The sequence below is a fragment of the Salmo salar genome, chromosome 06 (assembly GCF_965601325.2).
Source record: "Salmo salar chromosome 06, fSalSal1, whole genome shotgun sequence".
Lineage (NCBI taxonomy): Eukaryota > Metazoa > Chordata > Actinopteri > Salmoniformes > Salmonidae > Salmo > Salmo salar.
In genome coordinates, this window is record NC_138296.1 from 74,666,039 (window position 1) to 74,693,671 (window position 27,633).

Here is a 27,633-nt window from a genome sequence, read left to right on the forward strand (position 1 = left end):
TTGGCATATTCGGGGGGAATGCACACGGTGGAGACCTGGTCTGGACTTTCCACCGTAGTAGCACCAACGGAAACCCCTAAACACCTCCCCAATCACTCCCGCGACCACCCTGTGAGAGCCCTCCCTTGCCATGAAACAGTGGGGTCATGACAGGCTAACCAGGGTAGGTCTAGCACCACGGGAAACGCAGGAGAGTCAATGAGGAAGAGACTGATTCTCTCCTTGTGACCCCCCTGCGTCACCATGCCCAGAAGAGCGGTGGCCTCCCTAATCAACCCTGACCCTAATGGTCGACTGTCTAAGGCATGAATTGGGAAGGGCATAGCCACTGGAACAATGGGGATCCCTAAACTATGGGCGAATCATCTGTCTATAAAATTCCCAGCCGCGCCTGAATCGACGAGCACCTTATGCTGGGAATGCGTGGAAAACTCAGGAAAAGTAACATACAAAAACATGTGTGCAACAGAGGGCTCTGGGTGTGAATGGTGCCGGCTCACCTGGGGTGACGTCAAAGCGCCCTGCCTGCTGCCTCAATCCCCAGAGGAATCAACCCAGCACCGACCGGCAGTGTGACCTCTGCGCCCACAGATGGTGCACGAGACGGAATCTCCTCCGGTCTCCCTGAGCGCAGCACCTCCCAGCTCCATGGGCATCGGAGCGGTGGTGCTGGGGGATGGAACCGACAGACCCCGCTCTGGACGTCCGTGGGTGGCCAGCAGGTTATCCAGCAGGAGAGCAGAATTTAGGTAGCAACCGGAGCCTTTTATTTCGGCGAACAAAACACACGGCACTAAGAACACTAAACACAATATGGGTTGACATAACCCAGCGCAAACCAGTCTAACGTGCACATACACGAAACAACAAACAATTCCACACACAGACATGGGGGGAACAGAGGGTTAAATACACATCAAATCATGAGGGAATGTAAACCAGGTCTGTGGGAAAACAAGACAGAACAAATGGAAAAATTACAGGTGGATCGGTGATGGCTAGAAAACCGGTGACATCGACCGCCGAATGCCGCCCGAACAAGGAGAGGAACTGACTTCGGTGGAAGTCGTGACAGTGTGTGTGTGTGTGTGTGTGTGTGTGTGTGTGTGTGTGTGTGTGTGTGTGTGTGTGGTGTGTGTGTGTGTGTGTGTGTGTGTGTGTGTGTGTGTGTGTGTGTGTGTGTGTGTGTGTGTGTGTGTGTGTTTGCTTGATTAACATGTGAAACCCTATGTGGTTGGTGGCAGTGCAGCAGCACCTGTGCACAGACCGGAGGAGTCAATTGATAAGGTCTCTGTCTCTGTCTCTCTCTCTCTTCTCTGCTGATTTGCCGAGCTGATTCCATTCCCTAATGCTACACCCCCCTCTGTTTCCTCTGTTCACATGCCCCTATTTGCTTCACCTACACACCACCTGGCAGGAATCTGGACCTGGGAGTATGCATGTGTTTGTTTGTGTGTGTGTGTGTGTGTGTGTGTGTGTGTGTGTGTGTGTGTGTGTGTGTGTGTGTGTGTGTGTGTGTGTGTGTGTGTGTGTGTGTGTGTGTGTGTGTGTGTGTGTGTGCATGCGTGCGTGCGCATGAGTGGTGACTCACCGTGTGTGACCAGACCACCTTGTGTGTACAGACGTATGATCCTAGTACCTGCTGTGTTGAAATATACAGTGTGTGTGTATATATTGAATATATTTGTGTGCATGTACAATGCTTTCAGAAAGTGTTCACACCCCTTGACTTGTTCCACATTTTCTTGTGTTACATCCTGAATTTAAAATCGATTAAATTGAGATTTTTTTTGTCACTGGCTAACACACATTATACCCTATAATGTCAAAGTGGACATACAGTTGAAGTCGGAAGTTTACATACACCTTAGCCAAATACATTTAAAGTAAGTTTTTCATTCATTCCTGACATTAATCCTAGTAAAAATTCCCTGTCTTAGGTCAGGTAGGATCACCACTTTTTTTAAGAATGTGAAATGTCAGGATAATAGTAGAGACAATGATTTATTTCAGCTTTTATTTCTTTCATCACATTCCCAGTGGATCAGAAGTTTACTGACACTCAATTAGTATTTGGTAGCATTGCCTTTAAATTGTTTAACTTGGGTCAAACGTTTCGGGTAGCGTTCCACAAGCTTCCCACAATAAGTTGGGTGAATTTTGGCCCATTCATCCTGACAGAGCTGGTGTAACTGAGTCAGGTTTGTAGGCCTCATTGCTTATGACCAGGGATGTTCTCTTGATTAGTGTGTGAATTGTCCTGCTAAGCATTCAAAACGTAACTATTGGATGTCACGGAAAATGTATGGAGTAAAACGTAAAAGTTGTCAAAAATATAAATAGTAAAGTACTTATACCCCCAAAAAATACTTAAGTAGTACTTAAGTACTTTAAACCACTGCAAAGATACAGTCGTCCTTCCTAACTCAGTTGCCAGGGAGGAAAGAAACCACTCAGGGATATCACAATGAGGCCAATGATGACTTTAAAACAGTTATAGAGTTTAATGGCTGTGATAGGAGAAAACTGAGGATGGATCAACAACATTGTAGTTACTCCACAATGCTAACCTAATTGACAGTGGAAAGAAGGAAGACTGTACAGAATTTTTTTTCTTCTCCAAAACGAGCATTCTGTTTGCGACAAGGCACTAAAGTAATACTGAAAACAATGTGTCAAAGAAATTCACTTTTTGTCCTGAATACAGAGTGTTATGTTTGGGGGAAATCCAATACAACACATTACCGAGTACCACTCTCCATATTTTCAACCATAGTGGTGGCTGCATCATATTATGGGTATGCTTGTAATTGTCACGCCCTGACCTTAGAGATACTTTTTTATTCTCTATTTTGTTAGGTCAGGGTGTGACCTGGGGGGGGGGGGGGCATATCTATGTTGCTATTTCTTTGTTGGCCTAGTATGGTTCCCAATCAGAGGCAGCTGTTTATCGTTGTCTCTGATTGGGGATCATACTTAGGCAGCCCTTTTTCCCACCTGTGATTGTGGGATCTTGTTTTTGTGTAGCTGCCTGTGAGCAGCCCAGAACGTCACGTTTCGTTTTTTTCTGTATTGTTTTTGGTGAGTTTCATATTTATTAAACATGTGGAACTCTAAGTATGCTGCGCCTTGGTCTCCTTCTTCAGATGAACGTGACAGAAGATCCCACCACCAAAGGACAAAGCAGCGTGCCCAGGAGGAGCAGGGATCCTGGGCCCGGGAGAAAAGGGAGTGGAGGACATCCTGGACCTGGGAGGAGGTAATGGCAGAGGACAAGACCCTGCCATGGAAGCAGGTGGAGGCAGCGAGAGAGGAACGGCGACGAGACCAGGAATCAAGGACACGACGGAAACCCGAGAGGCAGCCTCCAAATTGTCCAACACGCGGAGCAAAGGTGGGAACAAGAACCAACTCCATGTAATTACGATGAGGAGTTAGTCACGGTTCAGATACCATGTTTTCCGGTTCTGCGCACCGTGCTTCCAGTGCGCACCCTTAGCCCGGTGCGTTCTGTGCCTGCTTTCAGGAGTTGCCATGCTCAGGTGAGCATCTGTCCAGGGCGGATTGTTCCGGCTCAGCGGTCCTGGTCTCCAGTGCGTCTCCTCGGCCCAGGATATCCTGCGCCAGCTCTACGCACGGTATCCCCAGTTCGCCAGCACAACCCAGTGCGGCCTGTGCCAGCTCCCCGCACTTGCCGTGCGACAGGGGGTATTCAGTCAGGACCCGTTGTGCCAGCTGTACGCTCCAGACCTCCAGTCCGCCTCCACGGCCCAGGGTATGCTGCGCAGGCTCTACACACTATGCCTCCAGTGCGCCTTCACAGCCCAGTGCGTCCTGTGCCAGCTCTCCACACTTACCGAGCTAAAGTGGGTATCCAGCCAGGACGTGTTGTGCCAGCTCCACGCACCCGGCCTCCAGTGCATCTCCCCAGCGTGGTACGAACTGTGCCTGCTCCACGCACCCGGCCTCCAGTGCGTCTCTCTAGCCTGGTACGCCCTGTGCCGGCTCACGCACGAAGCCTCCAGTGAAGATCCATGGCCCGAAGCCTCCAGTGATGATCCATGGCCCGAAGTCTCCAGTGATGATCCATGGCCCGAAGCCTCCAGTGATGATCCATGGCACGGAGCCTCCAGTGAAGATCCATGGCCCGGAGCCTCCAGTGACGAGCCAAGGCCCGGAGCCTCCAGAGTCTTCAACGACGGTCTGCCGTCCAGAGTCTTCAACGATGGTCTGCAGTCCAGAGCCTTCAGCGACGGTTTGCAGTCCAGAGCCTTCGGCGACGGTCGGCAGTCCGGAGCCTCTGGCGATGGTCGGCAGTCCGGAGCCTCCGGCGGGGGTTCCCAGTCCGGAGCCTCCGGCGACGATCTACGGTCCGGTTCCTCCGGCAACGTTCCACTGTCCAGAGCCTCCGGCAACGATCCTAGGTCCGGTTCCACGAAAGTGGGGGGAGCCTCAAGCGGAGGGGGGTCTGCGTCTCGCACCGGAGCCTCCACCGAGAGGAGATGCCCACCCGGACCCTCCCCTATAGGTTCAGGTTTGCGGCCGGAGTCCGCACCTTTGGAGGGGGTACTGTCACGCCCTGACCTTAGAGAGCCTTTTTTATTCTCTATTTTGTTAGGTCAAGGTGTGACTTGGGGGGGCATATCTATGTTGCTATTTCTTTGTTGGCCTAGTATGGTTCCCAATTAGAGGCAGCTGTTTATCATTGTTTCTGATTGGGGATCATACTTAGGCAGCCCTTTTTCCCACCTGTGATTGTGGGATCTTGTTTTTGTGTAGCTGCCTGTGAGCAGCCCAGAACGTCACGTTTCGTTTTCTTCTGTATTGTTTTTGGTGAGTTTAATATTTATTAAACATGTGGAAATCTAAGTACGCTGCGCCTTGGTCTCCTTCTTCAGATGAACGTGACAGTAATAGTTAAGGACTGGGGAGTTCAGGACAAAAACGAAAAGGAATGCAGCTAAGCACAGGCAAGATCCCAGAGGAAAACCTGGTTCACTCTGCTTTCCACCAGACACTGAGAGATGAATTCACCTTTCGGCAGGACAATCACATAAAACACAAGGCCAATTCTACACTTGAGTTGCTTACCAAGAAGACAGTGAATGTTCCTGAGTGGCCGAGCCCGAGTTACAGTTTTTACTTAAATCTGCTTGAAAATCTATGGTAATACCTGAAAATGGCTGTCTAGCAATGATCAACAACCAAAAGCTTGAAGAATTCGAAAATAATAATGGGAAAATGTATAGTCCATGTGTGGAAGGGTCTGAGAGACTTTCCCAGAAAGACCCACAACTGTAATCGCTAACATGTATTGACTCAGGGGGTTGAATACTTATCTAATATTAGATATACAGTACCAGTCAAAAGTTTGGACACACCTGCTCAGACAAGGGTTTTTCTTAATTTTTTCTACATTATAGAATAATAGTGAAGACATCAAAACCATAAAATAACCATAAAACCATAAAACCCCAAAAAGTGTTAAACAAATTGAAATATATTTTATATTTGAGGATCTTCAAATTAGCCACCCTTTGCCTTGATGACAGCTTTGCACACTCTTGGTATTCTCTCAACCAGTTTTATAAGGTAGTCACCTGGAATGCATTTCAATGAACAGGTGTGCCTTGTTTCCTTAATGCTTTTGAGCCAATCAGTTGTATTGTGACAAAGTAGGTGTGGTATACAGAAGATAGACCTATTTGGGAAAATACCAAGTCCATATTATGGCAAGAACAGCTGAAATAAGCAAAGAGAAATGACAGTCCACCATTACTTTAAGAACTTTGAAAGTTTCTTCAAGTGCAGTAGCAAAAACCATCAAGCACTATGATGGCTCTCATTTTGACCGACACAGGAATGGAAGACCCAGAGTTACCTTTGCTGCAGAGGATAAGTTCATTAGAGTTAACTGCACCTTAGATTGCAGCCCAAATAAATGCTTCACCGAGTTCAAGTAACATGCACATCTCAACATCAACTGTTCAGAGGAGACTGCATGAATCAGGCCTTCATGGTCGAATTGCTGCAAAGAAACCACTACTAAAGGTCACCAATAATAAGAAGAAATTTGCTTGGGCCAAGAAACACAAGCAAGGGACATTAGACCGGTGGAAATCTGTCCTTTGGTCTGATGAGTCTAAATTTGAGATTTTTGGTTCCAACCTCCGTGTCTTTGTGAGACGCAGAGTATGTGAACGGATGATCTCCGCATGTGTGGCTCCCATGGTGAAGCATGGAGGAGGAGGTGTGATGGTGTGGGGGTGCTTTGCTGGTGACACTGTCAGTGATTAATTTAGAATGCAACGCACACTTAACCACCATGGCTACCACAGCATTCTACAGCTATACGGCATCCCATCTGGTTTGCGCTTAGTGGGACTATCATTTGTTTTTCAACAGGACAATGACCCAACACATCTCCAGGCTGTGTAAGGGCTATTTGACCAAGACAGAGAGTGATGGATTGCTGCATCAGATGACCTGGCCTCCACAATCCCCTGACCTCAACCCAATTGAGATGGTGAAGAACAAAGTGAAGGAAAAGCAGCCAACAAGTGCTCAGCATATGTGGGAACTCCTTCAAGACTGTTGAAAAAGCATTCCTCATGAAGCTGGTTGAGAGAATGCCAAGAGTGTGCAAAGCTGTCGTCAAGGCAAAGGGTGGCTACTTTGAAGAATCTCAAATATAAAATATATTTTGATTTGTTTAACACTTTTTTGGTTACTACATGATTCCATTTGTGTTATTTCATAGTTTTGATGTCTTCACTATTATACTACTTTGCAGAAAAAATGAAGGAAAACCCTTGAATGAGTAGGTGAGTCCAAACTTTTGACAGGTACTATATATATATATATATATATATATATATATATATATATTTTTACAACGTTAGAATTTATGTTCCACTTTGACATTACAGAGTATTTTGTGTAGATGGTTGACAAACAAGTACAATTAAATCTGTTTTAATCCCATTTTGTAACAAGGGGTGTGAGTACTATTTGAAGGAACTGTATGCCTAACCCTCAGTGATCCCCTATGTACGATACTGAACATACTCTGCTATAAGATGGACCGCTATCCTCAAAGTGGCTAATTTCAACCTTGGTACACCTAGTCCTGTTGTGGTTTTGTCTGTTATTGTTCACGACTAATCCATCTTTGAGTAATTTCTGTGGAAGTTAACAAGTTGTTTATTCTGGACTCTCCCTCAGATGGCTTCAAGTTCCCCAGTGTAGGATACACATCTGTACCCCTGTCTACCACTCTGGTAACAGTGATGTGGAGGCTGATGTGATGTGAAGGCTTACGCAGTGTTACTCATGTAAAATAAGCTGCTACCCCTGGATATCTCCCTCCCACAGGCCTCTCTGTTCCTACGGGAACAGCAAAGCGGAGAGTTTTGTCCCCATGTCACTCCGCCTCCTCCTAGGACAGCCGGCCAAAGAAATTGTCCAAATTGAGTTTTCTGCATGTCAGCCAGGGTAGAAGAAGAAACAGTGAATCTGGGATTGAGCAGGTTTTGAGGGACGGCAGAGGAAAAGGGCATGGGGACACACTCAGACAAACCGTATGCACGCACGCACGCACACACACAAACACACACACAAACACACATGGATATGAGCGGAAATCCCTCATGGGAGTTGACTTGGAGTTGACAGAAGTGTTAACTCTATGGCAGGGTCGGATTGCTGACAAAACAGGGAGAGAGAGAGTGGGATTGAAACAACAAGCTTTTGACTAAATTTGACATGAGCATCTTCTGTATAAATTGATAGAAAGCAGTGTTGGGGAAAAATATTTTCAAATCCATGTACACAAACAACATGTGTGCGGTTAAAATTGGTGAAACACATAGATTTCTTTCCTCAGGGCTGAGTGTGAGACAGGGATGCAGCTTGAGCCCCACCCTTTCCAACATAATGTATAGATATCAATGAATTGACGAGGGCACTAGAACAGTCTACAGTCTCCTACTAGAGTCTGAAGTCAAATGCTTACTGTTTCAGATGCTCTGGTGCTTCTGTACCCAACCAAGGAGGGCGTACAGCAGCACCTAGATCTTCTGCACAGATTCTTATAGACTTGGGCCGTGACAGTTCATCTCAGTAAGACAAAAATAATGGTATTCCAAAAAAGGTCCAGTTGCCAGGATCATAAAAATAATTTCCACCTAGACACAGTTGCCCTAGAGCAGTGGTTCCCAAACGTTTTATAGTCCCGTACCCCTTCAAACATTCAACCTCCAGCTGCGTATCCCCTCTAGCACCAGGGTCAGCGCACTCTCAAATGTTTTTTGCCATCATTGTAAGCCTGCCACACACGCCACATACGATACATTTATTAAACATAAGAATGAGTGTGAGTTTCTGTCACAACCCGGCTCGTGGGAAGTGACAAAGAGCTCTTATAGGACCAGGGCACAAGTAATAGTATAATAATAATCAATCATTTTTCTCTTTATTAAACCATCTTACATATAAAAACTTATTTGTTCATCAAAAATTGTGAATAGCTCACCACAGGTTAATGAGAAGGGTATGCTTGAAAGGATGCACATAACTCTGCAATGTTGGGTTGTATTGGAGAGAGTCTCAGTCTTAAATAATTTCCCACACAAAGTCTGTGCCTTTATTTAGCTTTCATGCTAGTGAGGGCCGAGAATCCACTCTCATATAGGTACGTGGTTGCAAAGGGCATCAGTGTCTTAACAGGGCGATTTGCCAAGGCAGGATACTCTGAGCGCAGCCCTATCCAGAAATCTGGCAGTGGCTTCTGATTACATTTTCACAGAACCGCTTGTTGCAATTTCGATGAGGCTCTCTTGTTCAGATATCGGTAAGTGAACTGGAGGCAGGGCATGAAAGGGATAAAGAATCCAGTTGTTTGTATCATCCGTTTCAGTAAAGTACCTGCTTAATTTGCACACAACAAATCGTACAATGATGGAAAGACCCGTGTGTTGTCCTTGTTAATGCAGATTATAGAAGAGCTCCAACTTTTTAATCATAGACTCAATTTTGTCGTTGAATATAGTTGCGGAGAGTCCCTGTAATCCTAGATTCAGATCATTCAGGTGAGAAAAAACATCACCCAGACAGGCCAGTCGTGTGAGAAACTCGTCATCATGCAAGCGGTCAGACAAGTGAAAATTATGGTCAGTAAAGAAAACTTTAAGCTCGTCTCAATTTAAAAAAAACGTGACAATACTTTGCCCCTTGATAACCAGCGCACTTCTGTATGTTGTAAAAGCGTTACGTGGTCGCTGCCCATATCATTGCACAGTGCAGAAAATACACGAGAGTTCAGAGGCCTTGCTTTAACAAAGTTAACCAAGTGTCCAAAACGTCTTTCAAGCTGTCAGGCATTCCCTTGGCAGCAAGAGCCTCTCGCTGGATTCTGCAGTGCACCCAAATGGCGTCGGGAGCAACTGCTTGCACGCGTGTTACCACTCCACTATGTCTCCCTGTCATCATGGCTTTTGCTCCATCAGTAGAGATACCAACATGATCAGCAGCTACGTTTGCCTACATATGGACCGTTAGTGGAATTCCCGTGAGAGAGTAACGGTTATTGTGATTATATGTTCATTATTTGACTAGGCTACCTGTATTTGACATTGTGTTGTTACTTCGCTGAACACTAGATGGTTTCATTTTATTTTTGGCAGTAAAACGAGGCTACTCAGGCGAGAAGAAAACCTCACCCAAATGTTGGAAGATATAAATGGACTGTTTGAAAATGTGATGAAAAAAAGTGTAAAATGTGTATATATATATATATAAATGTGAATTACATTTTTATTTGGCGTACCCCCGACGGCGTTGCGAATATATGCCCTTTTGGGAATAACTGCCCTAGAGCAATACCTAGCTCGGCCTAAACATCAGCGCCACAGGTAACTTCCACAAAGCTGTGAACGATCTGAGAAATGAGGCAAGAAGGGCCTTCTACTCCATCAAAAGGAGCATAAATTTGACATCGCAATTAGGATCTGGCTTAAAATCCTTGAATCAGATATAGAACCCATTGCCCTTTATGGTTGTGAGGTCTGGGGTCCACTCACCAACCAAGAATTTACAAAATGGGACAAACACAAAATTGAGACTGCATACAGAATTCTGCAAAACCATCCTCAGCATACAACGTAAAACACTAAATAATGCATGCTGAGCAGAATTAGGACGATTCCCACAAATTATCAAAATCCAGAAAAGAGCTATTCAATTCTACAACCACTTAAAAATAAGTGATTTTCAAATCTTCCATAACAAGGCCCTCACCTACAGAGAGATGAACCTGGAGAAGAGTCCCCTCTGCCAGCTGGTGCGGGGACTCTGCCCACAAACACAAACAGACCCCACAGAGCCGCAGGACAGTAACACAATTAGACCAAACCAAATCATGAGAAAAAAAAGATAATTACTTGACACATTGGAAAGAATCAACAAAAAAATCTGAGCAAACTGGAATGTCATTTGGCTCTAAACAGAGAGTACACAGTGGCAGAATACCTGACCACTGTGACTGACCCAAAATTAAGAAAAGCTTTGACTATGTACAGACTCAGTTAGAATAGCCATGCTATTGGGAAAGGCCGCCATTGGCGGTCCTGGCTCTCAAGAGAAGACAGGCAATGTGCACACTGCTCACAAAATGAGGTGGAAACTGAGCTGCACTTCCTAACTTCCTGCCAACTGTATGACCATATTAGAGCCATATAGACCCAGGCCCGCAAAGAATTTGAAAACAAATCCAATCTTGATAAACTCCCATATCTATTAGGTGAAATACCACAGTGTGACACCACAGCAGCAAGATTTGTGGCCTGTTGCCACAAGAAAAGGGCAACCAGTGAAGAACAAACACCATTGTAAATACTACCCATATTTATGCTTATTTATTTTCCCTTGTGTACTTTAACCATTTGTACATTGTTACAACACTGTATATACACATAAAATGACATTTGTAATGTCTTTATTCTTTTGAAACTTCTGTATGTGTATTGTTTACTGTTAATTTTTATTGTTTATTTCACTTTTGTATATTATCTACCTCACTTGCTTTGGCAATGTTAACACATGTTTCCCATGCCAATAAAGCCCCTTGAATTGAAATTGAATAAGAGAGAGAGAGAGAGAGAGCGAGAGAGAGAGAGAGAGAGAGAGAGAGAGAGAGAGAGATGAAGAGAGATAGGGAGAGAGAGAGCTAGATGGAGAGAGAGATGGAGAGAGAAAGATAGAAATAGAGATGGGAGAGAAAGAGAGAGAGGGAGAGATGGAGCTAGATGAAGAGAAAGAAAGATAGAGAGAGAGAGAGAGAGAGAGAGAGAGAGAGAGGAAACAAAGGAGACAAAAGAAGAAAAACATGCTGTATGTGAGCATGAGAGAGGGGATTAGTAAGAGACAGAGCTAGTAGGGGTTAGGTCTGTGTGCTGGGCGAAGGGTGCTGGCCTATCAGAGCAGTGCAGATATACTCATGGCTTATAGGCACTCTTCACACAACATACACACACACACACACACACACACACACACACACACACACACACACACACACACACACACACACACACACACACACACACACACACACACACACACACACACACAGGAACAAGACAGTAACAATCATCTTGCCTTATGTAACCACAATCATCCATGTGCTACATGTGCTTACTGCTCTCTTCTGTTTGTCTTTCATGCTCTATCTTCCTCACTCTCTTTTCCTCTCCTCATCCCTCTCTCCTCATCCCTCTCTCCTCATCCCTCTCTCCTCATCCCCTCTGGTATATGTTGTATGTCATACTGATAGATGCATTAAGTAAGATCCTGTCTCTCTAATTACATGTGATCTAATGTCTCTCTCATAGCAGACAGATCATATAGTCTACACACTGTATGGAAATGATCTAAACTGTACATGCACACAGGCACGCACGCACGCACATACATACATACATACATACATACATACATACATACATACATATGCTTGTGGATGACAGATAGACATGCGTGTTATACTGTTGCTCTTGTTTAATGGAAATGGGCAAGACCTTTGTGTCTATGTAAGTTTGTGTGTGTGTGCATTTGTCTGTGTGTGTGTGTGCTCTCTATTAATCCCCCATTCAGTGAGAATGACTTCCTCTCCAGAGTACTGAATCAACCCGAATCCAATCTAATGCATCACCTGAGTTAATTCCCCCCCACACACAAACACACACACAAACACACACACACACACACACACACACACACACACACACACACACATACACACACACACACACACACTCTCTCTCTTTCTTTCTCTGTCTCTCTGTCTCTCTCTCTTTCTCATGCTTAGTGTCTGCTTACATCCCCTGATATAAGGGACACGTACAGTGGAACCAAGGGAAGAAGGGAGGGGGTTGGTTTAGGTAATATGCGTGGGTGTGTTTGTATGAAAGGCAGGACTTCTGAGAATTGTCTGCCTGTAGTGCAACATTTTGTCTGCTGCGTCGGAGGGTGCAGTTTGTGTGTGTGTGTGTGTGTGTGTGTGTGTGTGTGTGTGTGTGTGTGTGTGTGTGTGTGTGTGTGTGTCTCTTGATTGGATGCTTTTATAAGGAGAAGAGCTGACTTTACATAAGGGGATGAGCTTTGAATTGCCTGGTACAATGGAACAAATAGAATAGTACCAACATTGCCCATCCTTGAGCATTTGCAGAGCGTTTATAGAGTGTTTGGAGAGTATTTATGAACACTTTTTATAGCATTTGTAGAGTGTTAATAGAATGTTTTTGAAGAGTTTCTCAGCTCATCTCAGTGAGGTGTTGCTGTAGCACGTCTGGCGCTAGTCGTTAGCTTAGTCATGCTGCCTGCCTCCTCACAGCCAGGTGCTCTCTCTCTGTCACTCTCTCCCTCTCCCTTCTTCTCTCTCTCTCTCTCCCTTCTTCTCTCTCTCTCTCTCTCTCTCTGTCACTCACCCTCTCCCTCTCCCTCCCTCTCCCTTCTTCTCTCTCTCTCTCTCCCTTCTTCTCTCTTTCTCTCCCTCCCTCTCCCTTATTCTCTCTCTCCCTCTCCCTTCTCTCTTTCTCTCTCTCTCTCTCTCCCTCTCTCCTCTCTCTCTCTGTCCCTCTCACTCTCTGCCTCTCCCTCCCTCTCCCTTCTCTCTCTCTCTCTCCCTTCTTCTCTCTTTCTCTCTCTCCCTCTTCCTTCTTCTCTCTTTCTCTCTCTTTCTCTCTTCCTCTCCCTCCCTCTCCCTTCTTCTCTCTCTCTCTCCCTTCTTCTCTCTTTCTCTCTCTTTCTCTCTCTCTTTCTCTGTCTGTCCTTGAAACAGGCCTTGTGTTGTGTGGAAGGGAGCGCTGAAAGGATTATGGGTCAGCAGCCGCCCCCTCCTGGGGCGCTACCTGTGGAAGGAAGTGTTTGATGCTGGCACCAGAGTGCGGGAGAGGAGAGAGAGGGGAGGAGAGGGGAGATGAGGAGAGGGCACAGACCTGCTGTCCTGTCTCTGTGGGGTGGACAAGACTCCTTCCTTTGCCAGCAACATTTCTCTTTTCCTTTGATTCTCTCTTTTCGGGGACTGGGGTGTGATACGGCATGGTCTAAGGATAGTGTCCTGGGCTGGGGGCAGTACATGATGGGATGCATGGGCGGAGTTGGAGTCTAGACAGTTTCCTCTTCCTTCCCTTCCTCCTTATCTTCCTCCTCTTCCCTCCTCCCTCCCCTCCTCATTTCCTCCTCTCTCTTGTTCTGGCAAGACTTCATCCTCCCACCCTCCTCTTTCTCCCTCCATCATGCAGTATAAAAACAGATATGATTTAAGATGGTTGAGTGGGATAAAAAGCATAATTGATTAGCATTGCCATAATGCATTTTATTGGGACTGTCAATTTAGCCTGGTCTCCTCTCCAGGTATTCAGTGTCAGAGATCCATAACTCCAGAGCAATGTGTTTAAATATTGGGATCGATCCAATGTTCAGTAGAGTTGGTCCCTTCAGCCTTTAGAGCTGAATCCGTAGGTGTCATATCACTTTCTTCTATCTGATAGCTGGCCTGGTTTGATTTCTGATCGATTGTGTTTATTTGATCAAAGTGATTGCATCAATATAGTAAATCCAATGAGAGCAGCTGAGGGAGGCAGTGAGTGAGTGTGTAGAGGAAACTGTAGAGGATCAGGTTCCCTTTACTGCTAGTGTACAGGAAGAAGAACTGGCTAAAATGTCAGCTCAGGCAAACCATTGCTACCATACCACAACACATAAGTGTACTATACCATAACAAAATGTTTTGTCTAGTTATTTGACTGGTAATGTTGTAATTGCAGACTAACTATACCAAGCCTAGGATACCATCAGTTTTTAAGCACAACGGGCTGGTTTTATAGTGACGGCGTGATGTTTGAGCAGGTTTAAAATGTCGTGCTGTACAGATGTAGGCTCTTAATTTGATCACACTTTTGTTGGAGAAAATGTTCCTGCACCACAGAAATGCAGATGAACTTTGTGATTTACATAAATTCACAGAAAACTCGCACTAACTAAAGGTTATATTAACAGTATTGCACTTTTCATGTAGCCTAATTGTATGCCAGCTAATAGCCTAACCACCGGCACCCAACTAAGCAACATTATGGACTAAACCTTCAAATCATGTTGCTGCAGGATTGTTTTGCTGCGACAATTCAGGTCAAATTAAGATCCTACACCTGCAATTGGTCAGAAGGGTCTGAGTGTACCAATTTAGTGTGGATAGTACAGCCCTGGTTCAGTGTGTGAGGGGGTATGTCTCAGCCCTTGTTTAATGGATATGACCTAAACCCTCCTATGAATCTCATCCCATGTTTAATGAATAGGACCTAAACCCTCCGATGAATCTAGAGTGGACCAACTGTATGTTTTACTCTGTCTTTGTCTCTATTTCTCACCTTCCCTCTCTTTCAATGTCCCTTCCTCTCTTTCTCTTTTAGTCAGTGTCTCTCTATTGCACTCCCCTTCCCCTTACTTTCCTTTTCTCTCTCTTTCGCTATTTTATTTCCCAACTTCCTTCCTCTCTATGCATCACACATTCTTCTTGATGGGTTCAGCCACAAGCTATTCTGCTCATTCGCCTTTTTTCCCGCTCTCTTTTCTCATTCTCGTTCTCGTTCTCTCTCTCTCAGGCTGGGCCTGGCGCTGGGCCTGGCTCCCCAGTGGGTGGACCTATGCCTTCCCAAGCCCACCCATATGCCTGTTCCCCTGCCCAGTCATGTGAAATCCATATATTAAGGCCTAAGGAATTTATTTCAGTTGACTGATTTACTTCAATGAAGTGTAACTCAGTAATATCTTTGAAATTGTTGCATGTTGTGTTTATATTTATGTTTAGTATAATTATTATATAGTATTGCAATCACTCATAGTTTCAGTAACTAATCAAAATACTTGTCACAGTAAGTACAGAAATATCTCCTCTAGACACAGCTTCCCTCTCGTGGCTGTCTGGCACCAGCGAACAGTCTTAGCATTGTTTGGCTGTAGTGGATTACCAGGTGGTTGAACTGTGTATACCTCAGCAAATAGCCATTGTCAGATAGATGGATCTGTTGAAGGGGGGTTGTAATAAATTGAGCTTTCAGCTGTTGTTTCTGGGCAAATTAGTGTGGTGCACTGTGATGAGCACAGCTCAGGTTGAGAGGGTAGAGCAGCTGTGCTTCACTGGTTTACTGTTACTGGCCTCAAGTGAAGGTGAGAGTGTTGTTTAGGTGTTCCTGAGGCAGAAGCAAACAGCCAGCAGCCCTGTACTTTACTCTACTGTGTGTGGACTTGCATAATAAATCAAATGTGTCAGAGCAGATTATTTATACAGGGACCATATTAGACAAGTGAATCACCGCTCTGTGTGTGTGTGTAAGATTGAGTGTGTGTGTATGTGTGTCTGTGTCTCTGTGTTTGCATTTGAGTGTGCGTGTGCATGTGTATGTGTGTCTGTGTGTCTGTGTGTGTGCGTGCGTGTGTGAATGCATATGTGTATGCGTGAGTTTGTGCACATTTGTGTAAGCTTGAGTTTGTGCACACATGGACGTGTGTGTAAATGTGTGTGTGTTTGTTTATTTCAGAGGGCATTATGTGCCCCATGGCTCTCTCTGCCATATCTGTCATTGGGCTGTGATAAGAAGCTGTTCTCTCTCTCACTGTGGAAGACTGGCTGCGCACTGTTGCAGTAGATGGTAAGATGCCCTGTTAGATTCTGCTCTCTCTCTCTCTCTCTCTCTCTCTCTCTCTCTCTCTCTCTCTCTCTCTCTTTCTCTCTCCTCCTTGCTTCTCTCTCTCCCTGCTTCACTCTTTCACAATCTCTATCGCTCTCTCTTCTTCCTTGCCTCTATATTTCTTTCTCCTTTCTCCCTGCCCTGCTTCTCTCTATCTCTCTCTCTCACTCAATTCAATTCAGTAGACTTTATTGGCATGCGAAGTTAAATTACTTACATTGTTAAAGTATGTATACATGTAACAAAAAATGGTGGTACCAACAGCAATAAGGCATCAATACTAATAGTAGTAATGGAAATGGGATTACTATTAACAGCAACTACAACGACAATATTAATGAGAATAATAATGCATTTAAGCAATAGTAGTAGGCCAGTCTCAGCATGACTGAGAAGCCACATGACATGGTATGAAAGCCAAAACCAAACCAAAAGGGGGAATATTATTGACATTACACTTTCACTGACTCTGTTCCTGAGGTTGTGGCAGGAGGACACATATCTCCCTCTCCCTCTTTGTCTCTCTGAGCTGTAGTAGCAGGCAGCACAGTAGCAGACTCTGTCCCTCCCCCTCCCTGGCAGGGTGATGTATGACTGGGCATGTTTGACGTCAGTCCTGGGATGGCGTCATAGACCTCCACGCTCACAGTCTTTTTTCCTTCTTTCACTCTCAGCCTCTCTCTCTTTCCTGCTCTCGTTCTTTCTCTCTCTGGCTGTCATTCTACTCTTTGTTCTCTCTCTCTTGCTGTTTTTCCATCACCCTCTCTAGGTCTTTCTATTTGGTTCTCTCCTACTCTCCCTCTGTTTCTCATTCTCCCCCTCCCTGTCCTCTGTCTTTCTACGCGTATCACTAACCATTGCATACACACACACGCACGCACGCATGCACGCACGCACGCACGCACGCACGCACACACGCACGCACGCACGCACACACGCACGCACACACACACACACACACACACACACACACACACACACACACACACACACACACACACACACACACACACACACACACACACTCCCTGTGGTGCAATGTGTACGAAACAAATAAACGGTCTAGAAGATCCATCATTCTTTCAATTGGTGCTGTCAGGTGAAGAGCCAACACAGCAATTTTATTACATTCACAGGGGCCAACCAAGGGCTGTCCCTGGGTTTTATTGACAGGGGCCAACCAAGTGACAGGGCCCAACCCTCCCGGGTAGCAACACTAAGCGTGGGGACTATGAAAACCCTTAAGAAACATAACAGATCTGTTGACTTTGAGGGCAGAAATAGCTTTTTAAAGTTTCATCTGACTTGACAAGACGCAGAATTGACCCAGATTTCTTTCCTTCCCTCTCTCCATTCCTCTCTGTCTTTCTCTCTCTCTCTCTCTCTCTCTCTCTCTCTCTCTCTCTCTCTCTCTCTCTCTCTCTCTCTCTATGCTCTCCCTCTTTTCTTCAACCTGGATAATCTGTCCATTATGTGTGTTGGAGTGGTGGTGACAGGGACATCATACTGTGGAGAGTTAACACAGAGCACCATGTGCATGGAGTTTAGTATGGCTGGGAATTGCCAGGGACCTCATGATACGATATTATCACGATACTTACAGAGGTAGGATCTTCATTTGTTGCAAACTGGTAGTGTATTCAAGGTTTAAAAAGGCGTATAAAGTTTGCAATTTCCACTTAAAAATGTCAGACTTGTATCAACCCTACAAATTGTATCAACCCTACAAAAAATTGAAATTAATTATAATCCACATAATTATTAACATGTCCTTTTGCTGCAGAATTATTTTCCTGCCGTAGCAAACAAGCTTAAATTGTAGATCCTACGTTTGTAGGTGCCAAAGCTACTGTATATGTATTGTGAATCGATACTGTGATTTGCAATTTTTATTGCAATTTGATTTTCTACAGCTATTGCAGTGCATTCGGAAAGTATTCAGACCCCTTGACTTTTTCCACATTTTGTTACATTACAGCCTTATTCTAAAATGGATGAAATAGCTTCTCCCCCTCATCTATCTACACACAATACCCCATAATGACTAAACTAAAATATTTTTTTTTTTACATTTTTGCAAATGTATAAAACAACAACAACTGAAATATCACATTTACATAAGTATTCAGACCCTTTACTCAGTACTTTGTTGACGCACCTTTGGCAGCAATTATAGTGTCTAGTCTTCTTTGCTATGACGCTACAAGCTTGGCACACATGTATTTGGGAAGTTTCTCCCATTCTTCTCTGCAGATCCTCTCAAGCTCTGTCAGGCTGGATGGGGAGCATCGCTGCACAGCTATTTTCAGGTCTCTCCAGAGATGTTCGATCAGTTTCAAGACCGAGCTCTGGCTTGGCCACTCAAGGACATTCAGAGACTTGTCCCAAAGCCACCTCTGCATTGTCTTGGCGATGTGCTTAGGGTTGTTGTCCTGTTGGAAGGTAAACATCAAATCAAATCAAATTTTATTGGTCACATACACATGGTTAGCAGATGTTATTGCGAGTGTAGAGAAATGCTTGTGCTTCTAGTTCTGACAGTGCAGCAATATCTAACATGTAATCTAACAATTCCACAACAACTACCTAATACACACAAATCTAAGTAAAGGAATGGAAATTGAATGTATACATATAAATATATGGATGAGCAATGACAGAGCGGCATAGGCAAGATGCAATAGATGGTATAAAATACAATATATACATATGAAATGAGTGATGCAAGATATGTAAACATTATTAAAACCTCTTACATCTAGACGTTCCGCTAGCGGAACACCTGCTCCAATATCCAATGATAGGCGTGGCGCGAATTACAAATTCCTCAAAAATACAAAAACTTCAATTTTTCAAACATATGACTATTTCACAGCATTTTAAAGATAAGACTCTCCTTTATCTAACCACACTGTCCGATTTCAAAAAGGCTTTACAACGAAAGCAAAACATTAGATTATGTCAGCAGAGTACCAAGCCAGAAATAATCAGACACCCATTTTTCAAGCTAGCATATAATGTCACAAAAACCCAGAAGACAGCTAAATGCAGCACTAACCTTTGATGATCTTCATCAGATGACAACCCTAGGACATTATGTTATACAATACATGCATGTTTTGTTCAATCAAGTTCATATTTATATCAAAAACCAGCTTTTTACATTAGCATGTGACGTTCAGAACTAGCATACCCCCCGTAAACCTCCGGTGAATTTACTAAATTACTCACGATAAACGTTCACAAAAAGCATAACAATTATTTTAAGAATTATAGATACAGAACTCCTCTATGCACTCAATATGTCCGATTTTAAAAAAGCTTTTTGGTGAAAGCACATTTTGCAATATTCTAAGTACATAGCCCAGGCATCACGGGCTAGCTATTTAGACACCCGGCAAGTTTAGCACTCACCAATATCAGGTTTACTATTATAAAAGTTTGATTACCTTTTGTTGTCTTCGTCAGAATGCACTCCCAGGACTGCTACTTCAACAACAAATGTTGGTTTGGTCCAAAATAATCCATTGTTATATCCGAATAGCAGCGTTTTGTTCGTGCGTCCCAGACACTATCTGAAATGGTAAATCAGGGTCGTGCGCATGGCGCAATTCGTGACAAAAAAAATCAAAATATTCCATTACCGTACTTCGAAGCATGTCAACCGCTGTTTAAAATCCATTTTTATGCCATTTTTCTCATAAAAAAGCGATAATATTCCGACCGGGAATCTCCTTTTAGCTAAACAGAGGAAAGTAAACAAAGCTTTCGGTCGACGCGGGCATGAGCCTGAGTCTCACAGTACTGTAACCAGCCACTACCCAAACGCGCTACTTTTTTTCAGCCAGAGCCTGCAAAGCCACGATTCAGCTTTTTACCGCCTTCTGAGACCCTATGGCAGCCGTAGGAAGTGTCACGGGACAGCTAAGATCCTCACTCTTCAATAAACAGAGACAAGAAGAACGACACCTTGTCAGACAGGCCACTTCCTGCATGAAACCTTGTCAGGTTTTTGCCTGCCAAATGAGTTCTGTTATACTCACAGACACCATTCAAACAGTTTTAGAAACTTTAGGGTGTTTTCTATCCATATGTAATAAGTATATGCATATTCTAGTTACTGGGTAGGAGTGGTAACCAGATTAAATCGGGTACGTTTTTTATCCAGCCGTGAAAATACTGCCCCCTAGCCATAACAGGTTAAAGTGGCATTATTAAAGTGTCTAGTGATCCATTTATTAAAGTGGCAAATGATTTCAAGTCTGTATGTAGGCAGCAGCCTCTCTGTGTTAGTGATGGCTGTTTAACAGTCTGATGGCCTTTAGATAGAAGCTGTTTTTCAGTCTCTCGGTCCCAGCTTTGATGCACCTGTACTGACCTCGCCTTCTGGACGGTAGCGGGGTGAACAGGCAGTGGCTCGGGTGAAGCATTGTCCTTGATTATCTTTGTGGCCTTCCTGTGACATCGGGTGCTGTATGTGTCCTGGAGAGCAGGTAGTTTGTCCCTGGTTATGCGTTGTGCAGACCACACCACCCTCTGGAGAGCCTTGCGGTTGTGGGTGGTGCAGTTGCTGTACCAGGCCGCGGTACAGCGCGACAGGATGCTCTCAATTATGCATCTGTAAAAGTTTGAGGGTTTTAGGTGACAAGCCAAATTTCTTCAGCCTCCTGAGGTTGAAGAGGCGCTGTTGCCTTGGCCCGAGTCTGTGTTCCTGAGCGCTCTGAAGCAGATTTTCGTCAAGGATCTCTCTGCTCCGTTCATCTTTCCCTCGATCCTGACTTGTCCCCCAGTACCTGCCGCTGAAAAACATCCCCACCACATGATGATACCACCACCATTCTTCACCATAGAGATGATGTCAGGTTTCCTCCAGATGTGACGCTTGGCATTCAGACAAAGAGTTCAATTTTGGTTTCATTAGACCAGAGGATCTTCTTTCTCATGGTCTGAAAGTCCTTTAGGTGCCTTTCGGCAAACTCTAAGTTGGCTGTCGTGTGCTTTTTACTGAGGACCAGCTTCCGTCTGGCCACTCTACAATAAAGGCCTGATTGGTGGAGTGCTGCAGAGATAGTTGTCCTTTTAGAAGGTTCTCCAATCTCCACAGAGGAACTCTGGAGCTCTGTCAGAATGACAATCCGGTTGTTGTTCACCTCCCTGACCAAGGCCCTTCTCCCCCGATTGCTCAGTTTGGCCGGGCAGCCAGCTCGAGGAAGAGTCTTGGCGCTTCCAAACTTTTTCAATTTAAATCCTGCCCTTTTTTCAGGGTCGAAATATTTGCCTGCAAGCAACCCGGGGAATTTGTTTTCAATTAAATAACTTATAGTTCTCATCCTGGACTAAAGCACCCAGATCATTCTGCTGTTCTTATCCTGGACTAAAGCATCCAGATCATTCTACTGTTCTCATCCTGGACTAAAGCATCCAGATCATTCTACTGTTCTCATCCTGGACTAATGCATCCAGATCATTCTACTGTTCTCATCCTGGACTAAAGCATCCGGATCATTCTACTGTTCTTATCCTGGACTAAAACATCCAGATCATTCTACTGTTCTCATCCTGGACTAATGCACCCAGATCATTCTACTGTTCTCATCCTGGACTAAAGCATCCAGATCATTCTACTGTTCTCATCCTGGACTAATGCACTCAGATCATTCTACTGTTCTCCTCCTGGACTAAAGCATCCGGATCATTCTACTGTTCTCATCCTGGACTAAAGCATCCAGATCATTCTACTGTTCTCATCCTGGACTAATGCATCCAGATCATTCTACTGTTCTCATCCTGGACTAAAGCATCCAGATCATTCTACTGTTCTCATCCTGGACTAAAGCATCCAGATCATTCTACTGATTCTACCCTGCAGGGGTCTCTGTTTCTGTCTCTCCCCCTTTTCTGTCCCTCTCACTCTCATTTTTTTGGGATGTGTGTGAGAGAGCAAGGAGGGTGGAGATAGTTGTCTGTGTTTTGTGTATGTGTATGTGTGATGTACAGTGTTTGTATTAGTGAACCGGATGAGTGATATGTGTGTGTGTGTGTGTGTGTGTATGTGTGTGTGTGATGTACAGTGTTTGTATTAGTGAACCGGATGAGTGATGTGTGTGTGTGTGTGTGTGTGTGTGTGTGTATGTGTATGTGATGACGTGTGTAAGCGTGTGGTCATATGTTCTGTTCTGGTGCAGGTAAGGGTGTGGTTTAGTGTTGCCCTTATCAGTTTATACAATTATATTCCTGCCCATAGCAGCCTGTGATGCAAGAGATTTTAGTGGGCTGTTTTAGCTGGAGATATTAGCTGGATGCTCTACTTGCTTGTTTTTCTCCTTTCTGGTTGTCATGTGTTACGCCTAACTCCTCTCTTCCACTCTGTCTGCACAGGAATTATTGGTAGGATAAATAAGCATCATCAGTGAGCTCACTCATACAGGCCTTCATCAGAGGAAGCACTTTATTTTCAATCTTTCCCCTTCTCTTTCTCTCTCTCTCTCTCTCTCTCTCTCTCCCTCTCTCTCTCTCTCTCTCTCTCTCTCTCTCTCTCTCTCTCTCTCTCCTCCTGCTCCCCCAGCTCATTTATTATACTGTATGTCAGGATATCTCTCTCCTCCTCCTCCATCCATCCATCCATCCATCCATCGCTCCCTTTCTTACACCCACACATGCGTGCACTCTCTCCCACTTCCTTCTCCCCCATTCTTCATTTTCCCCTCTCTCTCCATCTCCCTCTCTGTCTCTGTCTCTGTCTCTCTCTAGGTCGGAGGGAGATGTCATTCTGTTGTGTTGTTTGTTTCTCTGCAGCTCCAGATGATCTTCCTTTGTCATTTATTTTAATATTTATTTTCTCCATGTACACATCATATCTCTCCAGAAAACAACTTGCAAGGGTAGACATACTGTGGTGTACTAGATAGGAAATGCCAAGCTATATCTTCAAGGTAGATAGACAACCGTACTTTGGTGTTTACTGTGAGTGAACAGTCGAATTGCTCTCATCTGTCCATTGCTCAGTCATGACAGAAAATCCGAGCAAGACGCAGGCTGTTCTGTTTCAAGCCCATCTAAGGACTGGAACCTATGGGAACCAAAGAATTTCCATGTTGTTCACTGCAGGTTAGCGTTGGCTGGTAAGCAGGATGTCTGTCACCTTGACATGTCTTTGTTGACCTATGTCTGTCCCTATCAAGTGAATAATGAAAGATAAAGAATATATTCATCTGTGAATATTGTGTGGTTCTATCTCCTTTATTACCCTTTCCACCTTCTTTTCCATTGGTTGATTCCTTGACGGAGAGCCTATCAGGTTTGGTCGTCCAGGTGTGGAGTGCTACTGTCAACATGAGAGTGGGGCAGCCGTCATCTCGCTACAGTTTCTCATCAATGAGGTGAGTGATGTGGAGAGAAATACATACTACACCCACCACCACACCTCCTCTACTGACACGGTCTCTCTCTCTCTCACTCTCAATCTTCCAAAGTCCAAACCCCTCTCTATTTCCTTTCCTCTCCCCCGACTCCAAAACGTCTCAAACACTCCTGTAGTGTGTGTGTGTGTGTGTGTGTGTGTGTGTGTGTGTGTGTGTGTGTGTGTGTGTGTGTGTGTGTGTGTGTGTGTGTGTGTGTCTTTGTGACACAGCAGCTGCATTACACGTTCTAGGAGCTCTCTCACGTTCTGCTTGAAATTCAGCCTCTCTCACCAGGGGATTGAGAACACCATTGCAAGCTTGTTTGTGAATTCTGTACTACTGATTAGCTGTGTGTAAATGCTGTCTTCTTCATCCCTGCCACAGGGTGCGCTGGTGAGTGCTCTGGCAGACGACAGCGTGCACCTCTGGAACCTGAGGCAGAGGAGGCCCGCCATCCTCCACTCACTCAAGTTCAACAGAGAGAGGTAAGAAACCTAGAACCGTGTAGGTTTCTCTCTCTTGCCCCGCATTCGCTCTCTCTCTTTCTCCCTCTCTCTTTATCTCTCTCTCACTCCCTGGCTCCCTTTCTCTCGATCGCACTCTGATTATGTCTTTTCCAATTTCTGCTTTTACTGCAGCATACTGCAGATGACAACAGCAGACAGTTCAGTAGCGTGTTTAGTAGCGTGTTGCGTGCCCCTGCCTATTCACTGGCAGTGGTTCTTCTGTATATAAACTGAAGAAGTATCATATGGTAGATGTGTGTAGAGGTGTCTGTTAGTCTTGTCCCGCCCCAGGGTAAAGGTGATACCTTTACACCTGATGTCCCTCTTTCATCCTCCCTCCATCCTTCTCCCCCTCTCCTTCTTTCCAACCCAATAACTACACACACATACACTCACACACACACGTACGCACGCACGCACGCACACACCCACACACACACACACACACACACACACACACACACACACACACACACACACACACACACACACACACACACACACATAGACCTGCATGCACAACATCCACATGTAGCAACACACTCACACACACTGAATCTTATAATAATTATGCAATTCATACAATTATTTGAAAATATTTCAGATCAGTTGTTTTTGCTATTACTATATTTTGACTCAGTACGTTTGAAGTCAAATAGCAAGTTATTGTAGTGGAGAATCACCTCACCTCAAGTGGGAGGGATCAACTGTCTCCTCCAATCACAGACACAGGGCTTACCCATCAGAGCAAATCACGGTGTTCATTTCATGATCCATCAGTCTAATAGGGGAAGGGGTTAACTGTCAGAACCAATCAGCTGTGCCACTGCTAATGCGACGGACAGGTGGCCGGCAGTGTCTTTACGGTCTGAATGTGTTCCTGCTGAGTGTTTGACATTTAGCGAGCTTGGCTCTCCAATAGTGACGTGTATTCATGGATGCCAAGGGAAGCCAGGCTTCAACCAAAAATGTCCCAGAAAAAAAACATTAAATAATTTATTTTGTCTCTCTGTGTTTCATAACTGTCCTTCTATTCACAAGAGGCTGAATGTATCACACAGGAGTGTCACGTCCTGACCAGTATAAGGGTTATTTGTTATTGTAGTTTGGTCAGGAAATGGCAGAGGGTATTTTGTTTATGTGGTTCGGGGTGGTGTTTTATGTAGTAGGGTGTTTGATTTATTATTTCCGGGTTTTTGGGGTTATGTTCTAGATTTGTATTTCTATGTGGTCTCTAGTCTTTTGTATTTCTTTGTCTAGTTTATTGGGATTGGACTCTCAATTGGAGGCAGGTGTTTTCTAGTTGCTTCTGATTGAGAGTCCTATATATGGGTATGTGTTTGGTTAAGTGTTTGTGGGAGATTGTTTATTGTTTTGCATGTGTGATCATGACAAGACTGTTTTGTTGTTCGTGCGTTCGTCTTTTGTTATTTTGGTGTTCTCTTGATTTAAAATAAACACAAGATGAGCATCCACATTCCTGCTGCGTTTTGGTCCTCTATTCCCGACGACAACCGTTACAAGGAGAAAGCATCCGAGCGAGCAAAACAGCACCCCTCTGTCTCTGTACGTGTAGCCCATCTATCTGATGCTTTCTGGTCAAAAAGACTATGATATTGTTGCCACCTGTTGCATTGAATGCAAGGGAAGCCAACAAGCATTGGCCTCCCTTGATAAGAAATGTGTTTCTTTTTAGCCATTTTCATGTAGACTTGATGGTGTGTTTTGGATCATTATCTTGCTGCATGACCCAGCTGTGCTTCAGCTTCAGCTCACATATGAATGGCCTGACATTCCTTTGTAGAATTCTCTGATACAGAGCAGAATTCATGGTTCCTTCTATTAAGGCAAGTCGTCCAGGTTCTGAGGCAGCAAAGCATCCCAAAACCATCACACTACCACTACCATGCTTGAGCGTTGGTATAAGGTTCTTACTGTGGAATGCAGTGTTTGGTTTTTCCCAGACATAATGGGGCCCATGTTGTCCAAAAGGTTATACTTTTGACCCATCTGTCCATAGAACATTCTTCCAAGAGTCTTGATGATCATGCAGGTTCCAGGTGTTTTTTGGCAAACTTGGGTTAACTGCTTGAAAACTCATAAATGTCGCTGAGTTAAAGCAGTTCTGCATACAAGAGTGGGCCAAAATTCCTCCACAGCGATATGAGAGACTGATCAACAACTGCAAGAAGCATTTGGTTGCAGTCATTGCAGCTAAAGGTGGAACAACCAGTTATTGAGTGTAAGGGGGCAATTACTTTTTCACACAGGGGAATTGGGTGTTGCATAAGTTTGATAATTAAATAAATAAATAAAGTATCAATTTGTAATTTTTTGGGGCAAACTCAGGTTCCCTTTATCTAAAATTAGGTTTTGGTTGAAGATCTGATAACATTCAAATCAAATCAAACAAATTGTATTTGTCACATGTGCTGGATACGACAGGTGTAGACCTTACAGTGAAATGCTTACTTACGAGCCCCTAACCAACAATGCAGTTAAAAAAATACAGATAAGATTAAGAAATAAAAGTAACAAGTAATTAAAGAGCAGCCATAAAATAACATTAGTGAGACTATATACAGGGGAGTACTGATACAGTCAATGTGCGGGGGCACCGGTTAGTTGAGGTAGTATGTAGATAGAGTTATTAAAGTGACTATGCATAGATGACAACAAAAAGTTGCAGTGGTGTAAAGAGTGGGTGAGGGGGGCACTGCAAATAGTCTGGGTAGCCATTTGACTAGATGTTCAGGAGTCTTATGGCTTGGGGGTAGAAGCTGTTTTGAAGCCTCTTGGACCTAGATTTGGCGCTCCATTACCGCTTGCCATGCGGTAGCAGACAGAACAGTCTATGACTAGGGTGGCTGGAGTCTTTGACAATTTTTAGGGCCTTCCTCTGCCACCGCCTGGTATAGAGGTCCTGGATGGCAGGAAGCTTGGCCCCAGTGATTTACTGGGCCGTTCGCACTACCCTCTGTATTGCCTTGTGGTAGGAGGACTAGCAGTTGCCATACCAGGCAGTGATGCAACCAGTCAGGATACTCTCGATGGTGCAGCTGAAGAACCTTTTGAGGATCTGAGGACCCATGCCAAATCTTTTCAGTCTCCTGTGGAGGAATAGGTTATGTTGTGCCCTCTTCACGACTGTCTTGGTGTGCTTGGACCATGTTAGTTTGTTGGTGATGTGGACACCAAGGAATATGAAGCTCTCAACCTGCTCCACTGCAGCCCCGTTGATGAGAATGGGTGTGCGCTCTGTCCTCTTTTTCCTGTAGTACACAATCATCTCCTTTGTCTTGATCACATTGAGAGAGAGGTTGTTGTCCTGGCACCGCACGGCCAGGTCTCTGACCTCCTCCCTATAGGCTGTCTCGTCGATGTCGGTGATCAGGCCTACCACTGTTGTGTCATCGGCAAATCTAATGATGGTGTTGGAGTCATACCTGGACGTGCAGTCATGAGTATACAGGGAGTACAGGA

General features: G+C 44.6%; 1 protein-coding gene across 6 annotated transcripts in view; it reads left to right on the plus strand.

The window, feature by feature from the left end:
- LOC106607991 (syntaxin-binding protein 5) overlaps positions 1-27,633 on the plus strand; it is a 155,335-nt gene that overhangs the window by 46,724 nt on the left and 80,978 nt on the right. For all 6 annotated transcript variants that reach the window (XM_082976962.1, XM_014205559.3, XM_082976963.1 and 3 more), the window contains exons 3-4: positions 23,542-23,623; positions 24,029-24,129. In XM_082976962.1, coding sequence (XP_082833088.1) covers positions 23,542-23,623; positions 24,029-24,129 — 183 coding nt within the window. The remainder of the gene's footprint in view (positions 1-23,541; positions 23,624-24,028; positions 24,130-27,633) is intronic.